The sequence below is a fragment of the Callithrix jacchus genome, chromosome 19 (assembly GCF_049354715.1).
Source record: "Callithrix jacchus isolate 240 chromosome 19, calJac240_pri, whole genome shotgun sequence".
Taxonomy (NCBI): domain Eukaryota; kingdom Metazoa; phylum Chordata; class Mammalia; order Primates; family Cebidae; genus Callithrix; species Callithrix jacchus.
This window is the reverse complement of record NC_133520.1, coordinates 50849156-50863995: the sequence shown is the minus strand read 5'-3', so window position 1 is coordinate 50863995 and position 14840 is coordinate 50849156. Positions and strand designations below refer to the sequence as shown.

The window sequence follows — 14840 nt, the reverse complement described above, 5'->3', positions numbered from 1 at the left end:
ATTACAAAAATGCACACGTACAGGAAATTTAGTAGAAATGCTGAGTCACAGTGAATGTATGTCTTCAATCTTACTAGATAATGCCACATTTCCCTAAGTGATTGTATCAATTTATGCTACCCCAGTGTATGCAGATATTCCTTGCTTCTTCCTTAAAACTTGTTTCTGTCAGACTTTTAAATTGTTTTTTGATCTGGTAGGTGTCTAATAGTATTGCATTATGATTTTCATGTTCATTTCTTTAGTTACTAATGAGAATGTTGGTCTTCTCCTATATTAGTCATTTGCATTTGGTGCTGTGCCTGTTTAAGCTTTTTGTTTATTTTCAAAATGGGCAAGTCTATTTCTTATTGATTTGTGTTATTTGCATATTTTGGGTACTCATTCTTTTTCATTCACTTCATGGTATTTAGTAAACAAAAGTCCATTACTTTTATGTAGCCCAAAATTTTTCTTTATGTAATACACCATTTTATAATTATTGAACTTTTCCTTTATAGCTAAAAATAATTCCTCTTAATCTAAGTCATAAAGATATTTTCTTGTATAGGTCCACATAACTTATCTGAAATCCTTGGAGCAAGATATTTGAAATACAGACTATTTTAAATATTAGAAGGGTAGTATGAAACATACAACATATGTTGTATAACATTCTTGACAAGAATTGGGACAGTACCTGTAATGAAATACATTAACATTTCTACAGAAAAAAACATATGCATTTACGTGATAATGTTAGTCACAACTATAAAGAGACTCACGTAACTTTAAGTCATATTTTTCACCAAATGAGTTCCAAAGTGCTTGGCGTTTCAGAGGTTTGGGGATTTTATAATTAGTGCAAAATTTATGGTACCCTTATTCAGTAAGAATGGAATTATTTCAAAGTTTGTAGAAACTTACTGGTGGAGCCATGTACCTGGGATTTGTGTGTATGAAGATTCTTCACTGCTCATTCAAAGCATTTAATGGTTTCTCTACTTTTGAGTCGATTACTTGTTTTTCTTGAAATTTGTACACATTTAAATTTTACTTACATTCACTTTTTTATAAGATTATCTAACTTTTTTGATGTCTATAGTATTTCTAGTTTCCATTCTTGATAAAGATTGTTGACATCCCTCCTTTTATTGCTATTAGATGTTTGCCAATTTTAATTAGTTTTTTCCAAAAAAATCAACTTTTGTTTCTTTCAACCTATTCTATGTTGTGGAGTGCTAGTGAATTGGCTCCAACATAAAACAAAATCCTGGCTTGTTTGTTGATTTCCATAGTGTAAACAGTCCCAGCATGGGTAACTTCAAGCTACTTTTTGATGCTATTGATCACGGAGTTGGCAAGAGGTATGCACAGTTGGCTCTCCCACACCAGTACAGGCTGGCTCTGTTACACCACTGCTTTTATTTTCCATTTCATTCATTTCTGCTGCTAACATTATTTCTGTCCTATTTTTGCTCTCCTTTCTCTAACTTCTTGAAAAGGAGTGTTTAGCTCAAGACTTTTCAGACTCTTCTAATATACTTACTTACGACTGTAAATGTCCCTCTAAGTGCTGCTTTAGCTTCATCCCACAGGTGTTGCTATTGTATTTTGTGGGTCAGTTCAAAATATTTTCTCATTACCATTGACTCTGTCTCTGTGTTATTTGGACTTGTTTTTACAGTTCTTTATTGATTTCTATCTTAAATGCACTGTGGTAAAAAATGTGAATTACTTTAATTTTCCAAATGTGTTGAGTTGCTTTATAGCTAAATATGTGGTTGATTGTGATGATGTGTCTGCCTTAAAAAAACTACATTCTGATTTTGGTCATGTTGTTCTGTATGTATTAATTGCATCGTTTTACACCATGTTATTCACATCTTCTATGTCCTTAATTTTTCTCTTGCTAGTCTTAACAATTACTGAGAAAGGCCTATAAAAGTTACTCAATATGACCATGCATTTTTTTCTTTGTAATTCTGTCGTTTCACTTTGTATCATACATAGTTTTCATTAGGTATATATAAATTTAAAACACATTTCTTTTTTAGACTCAGCAGTCGTCTAAGACTCTTTCCTTTTATTCCTTTTACATCCCATCAGTCATATTTAAAAGATACCTCTGAAAACTGACGTCAACAGACATAATGTAAAAGAAGTGGGTGGCTGTGGTAAAACTAAAGTGAATCCACTATGAGAGTCCATTAACTACGAGGGAAATATTTTCTGTATTGCAGAACACATATTTGGTGGGACTTAGCTTCACAGAGCCACCCTGAAAAGGCTGCGTATGTTGAATTTGGAATGGATCAAACTGCACTGAGTGTAAATGGTAAATTGCTTATCTTCTATCTAGATGATGGAGCAGATGGAATCTATTGGGAACGAGGTGCCAGATGACTGACCACAAACATGCTTTTTAATAAAGATTTTGCTGAGATACTAACTCATATGTTTTTAAATTTTTCTTTCTTTCTTTCTTTTTTTTTTTTTTGAGACGGAGTTTTGCTCGTTACCCAGGCTGGAGTGCAATGGCGCGATCTCGGCTCACCGCAACCTCCGCCTCCTGGGTTCAGGCAATTCTCCTGCCTCAGCCTCCTGAGTAGCTGGGATTACAGGCACGCGCCACCATGCCCAGCTAATTTTTTGTATTTTTAGTAGAGACGCCACCATGTTGACCAGGATGGTCTCGATCTCTTGACCTCGTGATCCACCCGCCTCGGCCTCCCAAAGTGCTGGGATTACAGGCTTGAGCCACCGCGCCCGGCCCAAAAATTTTTTTCTAAAATATTAACTGACATATTAAAAATAACGTCTGAAAACATTTGAAGCAGCCCTTTTTATCCCCTTTTAAAATATCTTGCTGTTTCGGGGCGTAAAAAAAGCCACAAGGGAGATTAAAACAATACAAATATTTATTTTCCCAACTCCCCTGACCAATTCGCACTTCCCTGGCTGTACTTCACTGGGTTCTCAGCCTGGACAACTCATTTGCCATGGGGCTCTGAGACGTCACCGCCTCATTCTGGGGCCCGTTTCGCCCTTTTATTTTAATCCAGGAAGCGATGGTGGCATGCGCCTGTAGTCCAAGCTACCTGGGAGGTTGAGGTGGGAGGATCGTTTGGGGCCAGGAGTTTGAGGCTGCGGTAAGGCGTGTTCTCACCACTGCCCTCAAGCTTGAGCGGCAAAGCGAGACCCTGTATCGAAATCAAAACAAAACGAGAAGGCATCGCGGCTCTGTAACATTCCGTCCAGCTCTCGCACCCACAGTGCAAACTTCCAGACAAAACTCTCGGCTCGCCTTGTCTCGCGGGGCTCCCGGGCGACGCTGTGCCACAAATGTGCATATACCCTCCTTGCCCTTGAAGGCCGGAAGTCAGTTTTACAGGTAAAAGGGCAAAACAGGAAGTCCCGCCCCTCCTTGAAAAGTCAATGGTGGCCCGGAAGGATCAAAAAGGAGCCAGCGATTTCGCCGCGTGAATTGCTTTTTATGATTGGAAAGGTCTTCGCTTCTAGAGCTCTAGCCGGCGGGGCGACCTTGCAGTGCCAGGACTCGGCACCGCGCCCCTCCTCCGCCGGTTGGTGGCCTGCGTGACCCTGTCCTCCCGTCGACGTCGAAAGGAAGCCGAACGTGGGCGGGCAGAGAGGTAGGCTCGCTGGTGGGTCCGGGTGGGGCACGCGTGGAGTACGGGCCCGGGAGGTCCCTTACTGTCCCCAAGCGGCGTGTTCCTCTTGTGCAAAATGGGGTGGCACTGCAGTCGCCTGCTTGGTGACTTTGGCCCCCACACACCCGTTTCTACAGCGCTTAGGTTCGAACAGCAACCCTGTGAACTAGGCACTGCTGTCCCCGCTTTACCGGTGGGAAACGAGCTCGGAGAGAATAAATGAGCTGCCCTAAGCGACTGGGACAGAGCCACAGTTTAGCCCACACTGCGGCCCCAGCAGGGATCAAATCACAGTGTGAGATGAGCCTTTACTGCTAGTGCTCTTATGCCGTAACTGAGAACTGATTGTTTTCAGTTGTATCATCAAAATCTCGAAGCATGCTTTTTTTGATTTTTAAAGGAAGAGGAGATTGACTGTTTTACTCTTTCCTTGACTTCTCTTCAGATTACAAAGTTCATCGTTAATCTCAAATGTTATTTTGGCCAACAGCTTCATCCCATTAGGAATGGCAGCCCCATCTATGAAGGAAAGGCAGGTCTGCTGGGGAGCCCGGGATGAGTACTGGAAGTGTTTAGATGAGAACACAGACGATGCCTCTCAATGCAAGAAGTTAAGAAGCTCTTTTGAATCGAGTTGTCCCCAACAGTGGGTAAGTCACTTGATGTGTTTCTCTTCCCTGTTAAGATACATCGAGCTTATAGTGTCAGTGGTAGGCTGACGTGAAGCACTATCTGAGGCATGTCAATCAACAGTTTCTTGGAGGAGCGGAGAAAACCTTGTCGGGTCATCCAGCCTTGTTTGATGCACTTACATCAGGTAGACCTTTGGAGAATGTCAGCTGACACATTAAAGGGCATTGAAAAGCACAACAAACATATGAACAATAACAAAAAAATTTCAGCTCACTTCACTGCTAGATTTTTCCAGGATCTTCTGAAGGGGTAGTATTTAATCTTGGGGAGGAGTTGGCAAACTTATCGGCCTAGAGCTATTATCAGAAATAAAATAGTTCCCAGTTGCTCACCAAAAATCATATAGTCATATACCCAAATTATAAAGAAAGGAGTTTGGTAAGTAGAAGAAAGAAACGGTTCATATTGTGGATTCTGGGTCCCTGACAGGCATTCAAGCACTGTATTCCGCACCCTTAGTGCAAGTGGGGATTGGAAGGGGACTGTTCTATTACTGAGGTTAGTGAGTGGCCCTGTGTGCTCAGCGCTTGACAGCTCATCTTCACCAACACCCGTTAAGATAGGTGTTGTTATTCTCTAGCTCTAGAGGAGGCAACTGAAGCTCAGAGCATTGAAGTAACTCGCTTGTTATTCAGTGAGTGGCAGAATTGTAATTCGAAGGCCGGCCCAGTCGGCTGATGTGGGATTTGAACTTGGATTTGTCTGTGCTTTTTCACTATCTTATGCTGCTCCAAAACTATCATGTAGTAGGAGAACAGATAATTTTAGAGAAGTGGTTTTAGGGTTTTTACCCTCTGGCACCTCAAACTTTTGAGAGGCCTTCAAGGAGACCACAAGAAAGGTATGATGCGGGGGAAGGAGTTATATTGGTGGGCTGAGCTGGGGATGAATGCAGTGAACAGAAATTTTATTTTTCTTTCTTTATTTTTTAGAGACAGGGTCTCAATCTGTCGCCCTGCTGGAGTGCAGTGGCGTGATCATAGCTCACTACAGCCTTGACCTCCTGGCCTCAAGCGATCCTCCCACTTAAGCCTCCTGAGTAGCTGGCACTAGGTGTCTGCCACCATGCCTGGCTAATTTTTTAAAAAATTTTTTGTAAAGGCAGGGTCTTACTATGTTGCCCAAGCTGGTCTCAAACTCCTGGGCTCAAGTGATCTTTGCACCTTGACCTCCTAAAACACTGGGATTAACAGGCGTTGAGCCACCACATCTGGCCAGAAATTGCTTTAGATAAACTCTTCATCTGTAAAACCAGCATGATGCAACCTATCTGATGGGATTGTTATGAAGACAAAATGCGTAACTTGACATGTAAACTGAAAACTGATAAATGTGGGACTTTATGATTGAATTAGATAATGGTTCAAGCAGAAAATGGTATCCATCTGTAGTTTTTCCATTAGACAGATACGTTCAGAGGAACTCCAGGTTTAAGGAGTTCCTCTTCGGTCCCACTTTTATCCTCTCTCTCCTCCTGAAACTCACTGCTGTTTCTCCAGCCTAATGGCTCCCACTCCCACACTTCCAGGGCAGCTTCCAGTCTGTGTGTCAGAAAGGGTTTTTACAGCCAGCCGTTGGTTCTGTATTGTACATCTCTTCCACTCAGGCAGACTGGGCGCCATGCCCTGAGGGCTTAACCTCTCTCCAGGTCACTGTGTCCTGGTCACCGCTAACATTAATTGAGTACATCCTCTACACACTTGAAATGTGTCATCTATCTTACCCCTCATGGAACTCTCTTAGTGGTTTTATAGACAAGGGCAGATTGACATGAAGTCTCTTATAGTCACAGAGCCTGGATTTGAACTCAGTAGTCTGATTCCAGACCCCACATACTTCTTCCTGTGCCTACCATGCAAGAAAAGGATCCATAAAAATAGCTTGCACAAATCTCATGTTCTAGAAACTTAGTCATAATTCAAGTTTACTTAAATACAAAAGCCCCGTCTTCTTGGGTCCCTTTCCAGTTCTCTCACCCAGTTCCTTTCATGTCTAGCAGCCACTGCTCTTTGGAATGCCTTCCTGTGTGTCTGTTAAGTGCCCGTGTTCCTTAGAGCTCCCTTCTGTGCTACTCACCCATCCAAGGCAATCCTATTGACAGCCATGGCTTTAAGCCCCAACTTATGTGTTGATGCCTATCTTAGCTCAGGCTGTCATAGGAAAATACCTTACAGAAATATATTTCTCACAGTTCTGGAGCCTGGCGGTCCAAGATCAGGATGCCAGCATGGTCAGTTTCTGATGAGAGCCCTCCTCTTGGCTTGTAGACAGCCACCTTCTTGCTGTCTTCTCACCCAGCAGAGAGAGAGAGGTCCAGTCTCTTCCTCTTGTAAGGACATTAACCCCATCAGATTAGCAGGGCCCACACTCATGACCTCATCTGAACCTAATCACCTCCTAAAGGCCCCACCTTCAAATACCTTCACATTGGGGTTAAGGTTTCAACATTCGAATTTGGGAGAAGCATGAGCCTTCAGCCCATGCAATGCCCAAAGGTGCTTCTCCAACCTGACCCTTTCTCCAACTCCAGAACCACCTTTCCAGCCACCTGTTAGCTTCCTAGGTGGAGATTCACGAGGACCAACCTTGACCTCTGCGTATACAAGAGCGAGCTCTTCCCCGTCCTGCACCCAGTAGACCGCTCCTCCCGTGCTTCCAGCCTCAGTGAAAGACATCAGCATCAATTTAGGACCAGGGGCCTGGGTGTCAGCCTCGACTGAATTATTGGAGTGTTCTCGGGAGGGAGACTAGATAAGTCAGGGCTGTGAGCTTAGCTGCTGTCCAGCTTCAGTCTGATCCTTCTGGAAGCTCTGGAGAATGAACTGCACCATAATTCATGGCTTTTGTGCCTGCCAGTCATTGGCGTTGGCTGAGGGGCAGGTCTCTGGAGAAGTGGGCAGCCATCCTGTGTTAGCACAGTGGGGAGTGGGTACATAGTTCTGCAGAGGGAATCTGGACAAAGGCCCAGTAGTGGCCACTACCCCACCTATTCAGTTGCAGCCAGGATGAAGCCACCACAGCACCCCACATGGGGTCTCTGTATCTATTCAACTCGCCCATAGAACTGCAGAGCTGAGTATTCTCTTCAGCCAGTCTCAGCAGCAGTGGGTGAAGGAGAGGAATTCATGCATTCATAGTTAGTTAAAGCACTTGTCCAGGGAAGGAGTATTACAGTTCATGGATCTAGAGTGGAGATTCGGTGTTCCCCTTCTGACAAGAAAAGTAATACTTTCACGTTTTATAAAAAGTATTTATTAAAGAAAAATTCAAGAACACATAACCTGCTCATTTTAATGAAATAATGATATAGAAAAAAAAATCTTTCCACTAGTGTCATTTCTTTTAGTCCATATCCTGTTCATTTAATCATTCCACAAATATTTATTGAGCACCTCCTGTGTACCATAGGAAAATAGAGCAAAGAAAAAAAGTAGACAGCCTTCATGTAGCATACATTCTAGTGTCGGGAGAGAGACAAGTAGTAGAATTAAAAGGATGTTATATGGTGATAAGTGATAGAATAAAAAATCAAACAAGGGTGCAGGTTTAAGCAGGATAATCAAGAAAGGTTTTATGTAGAAACTACTTTCACAAAGATATGAAAAGGGTTAGGGAACAGATAGGCAGATACCTGGTGAAGAGGATTCCAGGCAAAGAGAATGAAACATCCAAAACCCTGCACTGATGGGCCAGGCATGGTGGCTCACGCCTGTAATCCCAGCACTTTGGAAGGCCAAGGTGGGTGGATCACCTGAGGTCAGGAGTTTGAGACCAGCCTGGCCAACGTGGCAAAACCCCATCTCTACTAAAAATACAAAAGTTAGCTGGGTGTGGTGGTGGGCGCCTGTAATCCCAGCTACTTGGAAGGCTGAGGCAGGAGAATCACTTGAACCCGGGAGGCAGAAATTACATTAAGCTGAGATCATGCCGCTGCACTGCAGCTTGGGTGACAGAGTGAGACTCTGTTTTGTTTCGTTTTAAAAGACACATACACCCAAAAACCTGTACCAATGTGTTTAAGGGACAGTAAGAAGAAAATAGCAAAAGTCAGAGCCAAGAGATGGGAGGCCAGGGAGGTTATTTGTTTATTTATTGAGACAGGGTCTTACTCTGTCACCCAGGTTAGAGTGCAGTGATGGGATCTTCACCATGTTGCCCAGGCTGGTCTTCAACTCCTGGACTCAAGCAATCTGCCCATCTCAGCCTCCCAAAGTGCTGGGATTATAGGTGTGAGCCACTGTGCTCAGCCATGGATGGAGCTTTTACTCTTAATAATACAGGAAACCACTGGAGAGCTTTGGATTTAGGAGTAAGGAGGGAAGTGAGGCCATGAGAGGGATGACAATCAGTGAAAAGGTGGTGGGATTGGGGGACTGTTGGCCTTAAGTCCAAGAGGGAATGTTCAGAGAGTTGGAGAATGGGATTCGCACAAGTGGAATTATGGAAGGGTTATGTTTGTTATGAGGACAAGATATAAGCTTTGATCCTAGGAGTAAGGTAGGTTGGAAGATGAGATCATTGAAGAGGTCAAGGAACTGAGAGGCCAGAGTATTGAAAGATTGGTATGTGGATATTGAAATTACACACGAGTTGTGGCCTGAGTATTGTTGGAGAAAATGGTGGTTTATTAGTCTGTTTTCATACTGCTATAAAGAACTGCCCTTATAAACTTAGGAGCAGGGATCAGGCCTATTGTTCTAGCATTGTCTAACAAAGTTCCACAAACAGAACAACCAAATATCCAAGATATGTGGTCTTAATATCAAATTCACATATTGTCTTTTTCCTATGAAACTTTGAAATGTCCCAGAAATCCCAGTATTTTGGCATTCACACTACTGCCCTGCGTCTTATTTAGTGGTTTAGAGGACACTCGCTTCTGTGTATACAGTACTTCTCAATAAATCCTTGTTGATTCATTAGCCTTTTAGAGAAAGGACCATGTGTTGAGGGTCTTAGCCTGTTGGTTGAAACAGAAGATGAGGCTAGGGAGGAGAGCTTTCCAGGAAGAATGTGGTAATATGCAAAGGCATGGAATCAAGACGCACAGGAAATAAGCATGGGGTAGCTCTGTAGGGAAACAGTTCCAGGACTGCTGGTAAATTCAGAGAAGATGGACAAATGGGCAGGGCTGGAGCCATCAATGGCCTTGTTTGTCTTACAGACCTTAAAGGCAATACGGATACCTTGAAAAATCTTTAAACAAACAAGTGACCTTATTAAATTTGGGATTTAGAAAGATTATACTCTGGCAGCATGGGACAGGTGGATTAAGGATGTTTGAGCCTGGAAATAGAGAAGCCAGTGAACGAGCTATTACAGCCACCCAGGTGAAGAATGATGAGGGTTTGTGCCATGGTAGTGAAGAGGGGAACAGAGATCTAAGTGTCTAGGTGGATGTTCATTGAAACAGGTATTAAAGAAGAAACACGTTTGGAGTGAAGCTAAGTTCTGGGCAAATTGGGACTGAAATGTCAGTAGGACTTCTAAATGGAGTTGTCTTAGGCAGTTGGTGATGTGACAGAAGATGCAAACATTTATTAATTTGTCACAAAAATGTTAAGGACATTATCCACTTCTTTCTTTGGTATCCTTCATAGAACGTCTGTCCTAGCCCAATCAGCCTGAGACTGCCAGGGATGAATCTGTAGACTGATTTACGAATGCTTGTAACCAGGAAGACCACACACGAGAGGAACTGTGGGCATCTCACCAACAAAGGAAAAGAGCGTTATTAGAAGTTTAGGGGGAAGAATGGAGTTTAGGTAAAATTTAAATGAAGTGTTTTTTTTTTAATTTTTAAAAATATATATATATTTTATTGTGTTTTAGGTTCTGGGGTACATGTGAAGAGCATGCAAGATGTTGCATAGGTACATACATGGCAATCTGGTTTGCTGCCTTCCTCCCCATCACCTATATCTGGCATTTCTCCCCATGTTATCCCTCCCCAGCTTCCCACCCGCCACTGTCCTTCCCCTAGTTTCCCCCCTCAACAGACCCCAGTGTGTGATGCTCCCCTCCCTGTGTCCATGTGTTCTTATTGTTCAACACCCACCTGTGAGTGAGAACATGTGGTGTTTGATTTTCTGTTCTTACTTCAGTTTGCTGAGAATGGTGGTTTCCAGGTTCATCCATGTCCCTACAAAGGACACAAACTCCTCGTTTTTTATGGCTGCATAGTATTCCATGGTGTATATGTGCCACATTTTCCCTGTCCAGTCTATCATTGATGGGCATTTGGGTTGGTTCCAAGTCTTTGCTATTGTAAACAGTGCTGCAGTGAACATTTATGTGCATGTGTCCTTATAATAGAACGATTTATAATCCTTAGGACATACACCCAGTAATGGGATTGCTGGGTCAAATGGAATTTCTATTTCTAGGTCCTTGAGGAATCGCCACCCTGTCTTCCACAGTGTAAACTGTTCCTATTTCTCCACACCCTCTCCAGCATCTGTTGTCTCCAGATTTTTTAATGATCGCCATTCTAACTGGCGTGAGATGGTATCTCAATGTGGTTTTGATTTGCATCTCTCTGATGACCAGTGACGATGAGCATTTTTTCATATGTTTTTTGGCCTCATACATGTCTTCTTTTATAAAATGTCATTCATATCCTTCGCCCACTTTTGAATGGGCTTGTTTTCTTGTAAATCTGTTTTAGTTCTTTGTAGATTCTGGATATTAGCCCTTTGTCAGATGGGTAGATTGCAAAAATTTTTTCCCATTCTGTTGGTTGCCAGTTCACTCTAATGATTGTTTCTTTTGCTGTGCAGAAACTGTGGAGTTTAGTTAGGTCCTGTTTGTCTATTTTGGCTTTTGTTGCCAATGCTTTTGGTGTTTTAGTTATGAAGTCCTTGCCTATGCCTATGTCCTGAATGGTTTTGCCTAGATTTTCTTCTAGGGTTTTTATGGTGTTAGGTCTTACGTTTAAGTCTTTAATCCATCTGGAGTTAATTTTAGTGTAAGGTGTCAGGAAGGGGTCCAGTTTCTGCTTTCTGCACATGGCTAGCCAGTTTTCCCAACACCATTTATTAAACAGGGAATCCTTTCCTCATTGCTTGTTTTTGTGAGGTTTGTCAAAGATCAGATGGTTGTAGATGTGTGGCGTTGCCTCCGAGGCCTCTGTTCTGTTCCGTTGGTTTATATCTCTGTTCTGGTACCAGTACCAAGCTGTTTTGATTACTGTAGCCTTGCAGTATAGTTTGAAGTCAGGTAGTGTGATGCCTCCAGCTTTGTTCTTTTTGCTTAGAATTGACTTGGCTATGCGGGCTCTCTTTTGGTTCCATATGAAGTTTAAGGTGGTTTTTTCCAGTTCTGTGAAGAAGGTCCTTGGTAGCTTGATGAGGATAGCATTGAATCAGTAAATTACTTTGGGCAGTATGGCCATTTTGATGATATTGGTTCTTCCTGACCATGAGCATAGAACAGTTTCTCCATCTGTTTGTGTCCTCTCTTATTTCGTTGAGCAGTGGTTTGTAGTTCTCCTTGAAGAGGTCCTTTACGTTCTTTGTTAGTTGTATTCCTAGGTATTTTATTCTCTTTGTAGCAATTATGAATGGCAGTTCATTCTTGATTTGGCTCTCTTTAAGTCTGTTATTGGTATATAGGAATGTTTGTGATTTTTGCACATTGATTTTGTATCCTGAGACTTTGCTGAAGTTGCTTATCAGTTTCAGGAGATTTGAGGCTGAGATGATGGGGTCTTCTAAATATACAATCATGTTGCAAATAGGGACAATTTGACTTCCTCCTTTCCTAATTGAATACTCTTTTTCTTGCCTGATTGCTCTGGCTAGAACTTCCAATACCATGTTGAATAGGAGTGGTAAGAGAGGGCATCGTTGCCTAGTGCCATATTTCAAAGGGAATGCTTCCAGTTTTTGCCCATTCAGTATGATATTGGCTGTGGGTTTTCGTAAATAGCTTTTATTATTTTGAGATTCGTTCTATCAATACCTAGTTTATTGAGAGTTTTTAGCATAAAGGGCTGTTGAATTTTGTCAAAGGCCTTCTCTGCATCTATTGAGATAATCATGTGGTTTTTGTCTTTGGTTCTGTTTATGTGGGGAATTACGTTGATAGACTTGCGTATGTTGAACCAGCCTTGCATCCCCAGGATGAAGCCTACTTGATCGTGATGGATAAGCTTTTTGATGTGCTGTTGTAATCAGTTGCCAGTATTTTATTGAAGATTTTTGCGTCTATGTTCATCATGGATATTGGCCTGAAGTTTTCTTTTCTTGTTGAGTCTCTGCTGGGTTTTGGTATCAGGATGATGTTGGTCTCATAAAATGATTTGGGAAAGATTCCCTGTTTTGGGATTGTGTGGAATAGTTTCAGAAGGAGTGGTAGGTACCAGCTCCTCTTTGTATGTCTGGTAGGATTCGGCTGTGAACCCATGTGGACCTGGGCTTTTTTTGGTTGGTAGGCTATTGATTGCTGCCTCAGCTTCAGCTCTTGTTATTGGTCTATTCAGGGTTTTGACTTCCTCCTGGTTTAGGCTTGGGAGGATGCAAGTGTCCAGGAATTTATCCATTTCTTCCAGGTTTACTGGTTTATATGCATAGTGTTGTTTGTAGTAATCTCTGATGGTGGTTTGTATTTCTGTGGAATATGTGGTGATATCCCCTTTATCATTTTTTATTGCATCTATTTGATTATTCTCTTTTCGATTAATCTGGCTAGTGGTCTATTTTATTGATCTTTTCAAAAAACCAGCTCCTGGATTTATTGATTTTTGTGAAGGGTTTTTTTGACAACCATAGGTGTCATCATCAGCTCTGGATTGAAAAGTGGGCCCAGGGTTTTCCATTTCTTTGAAGTTAAAAGATTAGTGTCATGTTCATGTTGAGAAATGTGATTTGACATCCTGACGCTGGGCTGGAGATCAAGGCTGCTTCTGTGTCAGGGTGCCTTAGATCCTCTAGACAAAAGTGGGATGTTTCCTTCTTACAGATAAGACTTCAAACAGCAAATTTCTGGTAGATGATTTTAAAGAACAAGATTTCTTAGTGAATAAGAAAGCAATAGTCACTCAAATAAAGGGTCTATTAGCATCCTCCATGGCTGTAGTATGCCCTTGGGAGACCTGATTGCTTTCAGCTGGCTTTATGTGTATCCCAGCTTCATTGATACAGGGCAGGGCAGATTTTTACATTCGCAGTCCAAGCGAATTTTTATTTACAAGCACCACTGAAGTATTTTAATAATTAAGTCCTAAGAAAAGCTTTTAATAAAAGAACTAGTGTTTTCTAGTCTGACAATGAAGGTGAATTTAGATTTGATAAGAAAAATGGTCCAGGCTGGGCGTGGTAGCTTACACCTGTAATCCCAGCACTTTGGAAGGCCGAGGTGGGTGGATCACTTGAGGTCCAGAGTTCAAGACCAGCCTGGCCAACGTGGCAAAACCCCATCTCTACCAAAAATACAAAAAAATTAGCCAGTCTTGTTGGCAGGTCACCTGTGTGTACATGGGGCCATTTCTTGAAAAGTTTCCTGAGTTATTCAAATTCTTAACATGGTCTATAACTCAAAAAGGATTAGGATTCACTGGGACACATTCTCCTCAGGGACTTACTCCTCAAATGCCTCAATTCGAAATGGTTCTATCTTTAAGTCACTTACATTTATGTTGAATAATGTGTTGTTGCAGTCTGTGCTTTTGCTTATCTAAGCTGCATAACTTGCCCTGATTTCCAATCCTTTTTCGTTTTCAACAGATAAAATATTTCGATAAAAGAAGAGACTACTTAAAATTCAAAGAAAAATTTGAAGCGGGGGAATTCCAGCCTTCAAAAACAACTGCAAAATCCTAGGCTGTTCATAAAGATTGACAGTATTCTTTCTGGACATTAAAAAAAAGCTCTACTGACTATGGGACAGTAGTAGCCTGAATCATAGTGAACATCAACATTTATTCCCTGTATATGACTCTTGATAGTTAAGATGATCAAGAACCAGATTTGTAAAAAATTGAAATAAAATGGTATTTATAATTTAATAAGGAATCTCTTGTTTTACAAATTAAAACCTGTTATAAACACATGCAGTTTTTTGTTTTGTTTTGTTTTGAGGGTGGGAAGTAGGCAGATAAAATTTATAATATACATAGAAGTGAAATCAATGGGAGTTAGCATTTTAATACAGGAAAGAGCTATTACAACAACCCAAGTGAGAAATGATGAGGGTTTATGGAAGGTTTATAAGGAAGAAGGGTGAACTTAAAATATATAAGCAAAATAATAAAAGTCATCTATAAAAAAGCCCATAGCTAATATCACAGTTAATGTTGGGACAGTAACTGAATTCCTAGCTAGTTCAGTAAGACAAAAAAGAAAGAAAAAGCAAACACACTGGGAAGAAAGAAAGAAAAACTGGTTCTACTCACATATAATATCTCACAGAATGTACCAACGGATGTACAAAAACTCCTAGAACTATGTCAGTCATAGAAAGGTTGCAAGAAACAAGGTCAATATACATAAGGAAAAA

At 41.5% G+C, this 14840-nt stretch overlaps 1 protein-coding gene across 1 annotated transcript; it reads left to right on the top strand.

The window, feature by feature from the left end:
* Window positions 1-3402: 3402 nt before the first annotated feature.
* On the top strand, window positions 3403-14393 carry COA6 (cytochrome c oxidase assembly factor 6). The gene is made up of 3 exons (XM_008985789.5): window positions 3403-3632; window positions 4141-4300; window positions 14069-14393. Exons 2-3 carry the CDS (start codon window positions 4157-4159, stop codon window positions 14162-14164), a joined length of 240 nt encoding a protein of 79 aa, XP_008984037.1. The 5' UTR covers window positions 3403-3632; window positions 4141-4156; the 3' UTR covers window positions 14165-14393.
* The last annotated feature ends 447 nt before the right edge of the window (window positions 14394-14840 follow it).

What these genes read in the sequence shown, in the direction of transcription:
- COA6 (XM_008985789.5), top strand. Translation starts at nt 4,157, where the DNA reads ATGGCAGCCCCATCTATGAAGGAAAGGCAGGTCTGCTGGGGAGCCCGG. An exon ending in CGAGTTGTCCCCAACAGTGG is followed by an intron (nt 4,301 to 14,068) that starts GTAAGTCACTTG and finishes CGTTTTCAACAG; the next exon opens with ATAAAATATTTCGATAAAAG.